General features: G+C 49.6%; 1 protein-coding gene across 1 annotated transcript in view; it reads left to right on the top strand.

The window, feature by feature from the left end:
* Positions 1–574, top strand: part of NPAP1 (nuclear pore associated protein 1) — a 4147-nt gene extending 3573 nt beyond the window's left edge. The window contains exon 2 of the mRNA XM_012002431.1: positions 38–574. Coding sequence (XP_011857821.1) covers positions 38–574 — 537 coding nt within the window. The remainder of the gene's footprint in view (positions 1–37) is intronic.
* The last annotated feature ends 693 nt before the right edge of the window (positions 575–1267 follow it).

Below are 1267 nucleotides of genomic sequence, written 5' to 3'. Positions count from 1 at the left end.
TCACAACGCAAGTGCTTTCCCCAATGGCACAGCAAAGACTTCTGGATTTAGAGTTGCCACTGGGATGCCTGGCACTGGAGACAGCACCTCACTGGTTGGAAATACTATTCTAGGCCCCCAAGTGATTATGGGACCTGGAACCCCTATGGATGGTGGGAGCATTGGATTCACCATGTCTGCCCCAGACCCCAGTTCCACATCAGGAGAACTCAGCACTGGACAAGAACAGAGTGGGACACCCAGCACCACTTCTGTTTTCCCATTTGGTCGAGTAGCCTGGGACCCAACTGGCCACAGCATGGCTGCTGCACCACAAGGGGCTAACAACATTCCTGTATTTGGATATACTTCTGCTGCCACCTACATTCCTGGTTTGGACCCACCTACCCAGAATTCAGGCAGCGGTATGGGAGGGGATGGCACCAAACCCATGGTTGGAGGCCCTTGTGTTCCTGCTTTTCAACAGTGCATCCTGCAGCACACATGGACAGAGAAAAAGTTCTACACTTCAAGCACCCACCACTATGAACAAGAAACATACGTTAGCAGACATGTCTGTTTCCAACTTCCATAAAAGCACGTGTGGTTCACCTGACCACACCACATCAGTTGTGGTTGTAAACACCAGCATTATCCCTTTGTATGGTCATGCTTCCAGTTTCACCTTCATGCCAAGCGCCTGCCACGTACCTCTCCAGAACTCAGGTTGTGCACCAGGAGGCGACGACAACATCCCTGTGGTTGGAGGCCCTTGTGCTCCCTTTCTCCATCAGTAAATGTGGGGCCCACCTGGACAAAACACAGGTGGTACATCTGCAGTGAATGCCAACATATCTTTAATTGGAGGTCCTTGTGTATCCACCTACCAACAAAGTACCTAGGGCCCATCTGGACAAAACACACAGATATACATCTTCCAGGAGTGCCAACATTCATTTAATGGGAGGCCCTCATGTGCGCATGTATCAGGAAATCACCTGGGGCCCACCTGGACAAAGCACAAACCATGCCATGAGGGGCAGCAACACAATGGCTGTGACTGGTTGTGCTTTTGGTCTCCCATTCACACAAAGCATCTGAGGCCCACCTTGCTAAATGCAGGTGGTGCAATAGGAGATAACCCCAGACATTCATAGGGAGAAACCTTTAGTCTCCCTTTCAGTAAAATACTATGCACCTGCCCAAGGTGCTCCTTTTGACTTTAGAGGAACCAGCATTGTTTTTGTTTTGTTGTTTGTTTGTTTGTTTGTTTTTGAGACAGAGGCTT

The sequence above is a fragment of the Mandrillus leucophaeus genome, unplaced genomic scaffold (assembly GCF_000951045.1).
Source record: "Mandrillus leucophaeus isolate KB7577 unplaced genomic scaffold, Mleu.le_1.0 Scaffold687, whole genome shotgun sequence".
NCBI lineage: Eukaryota > Metazoa > Chordata > Mammalia > Primates > Cercopithecidae > Mandrillus > Mandrillus leucophaeus.
Note: the sequence above shows the minus strand (reverse complement) of the source record. Positions and strands in the feature narration are given on the sequence as shown.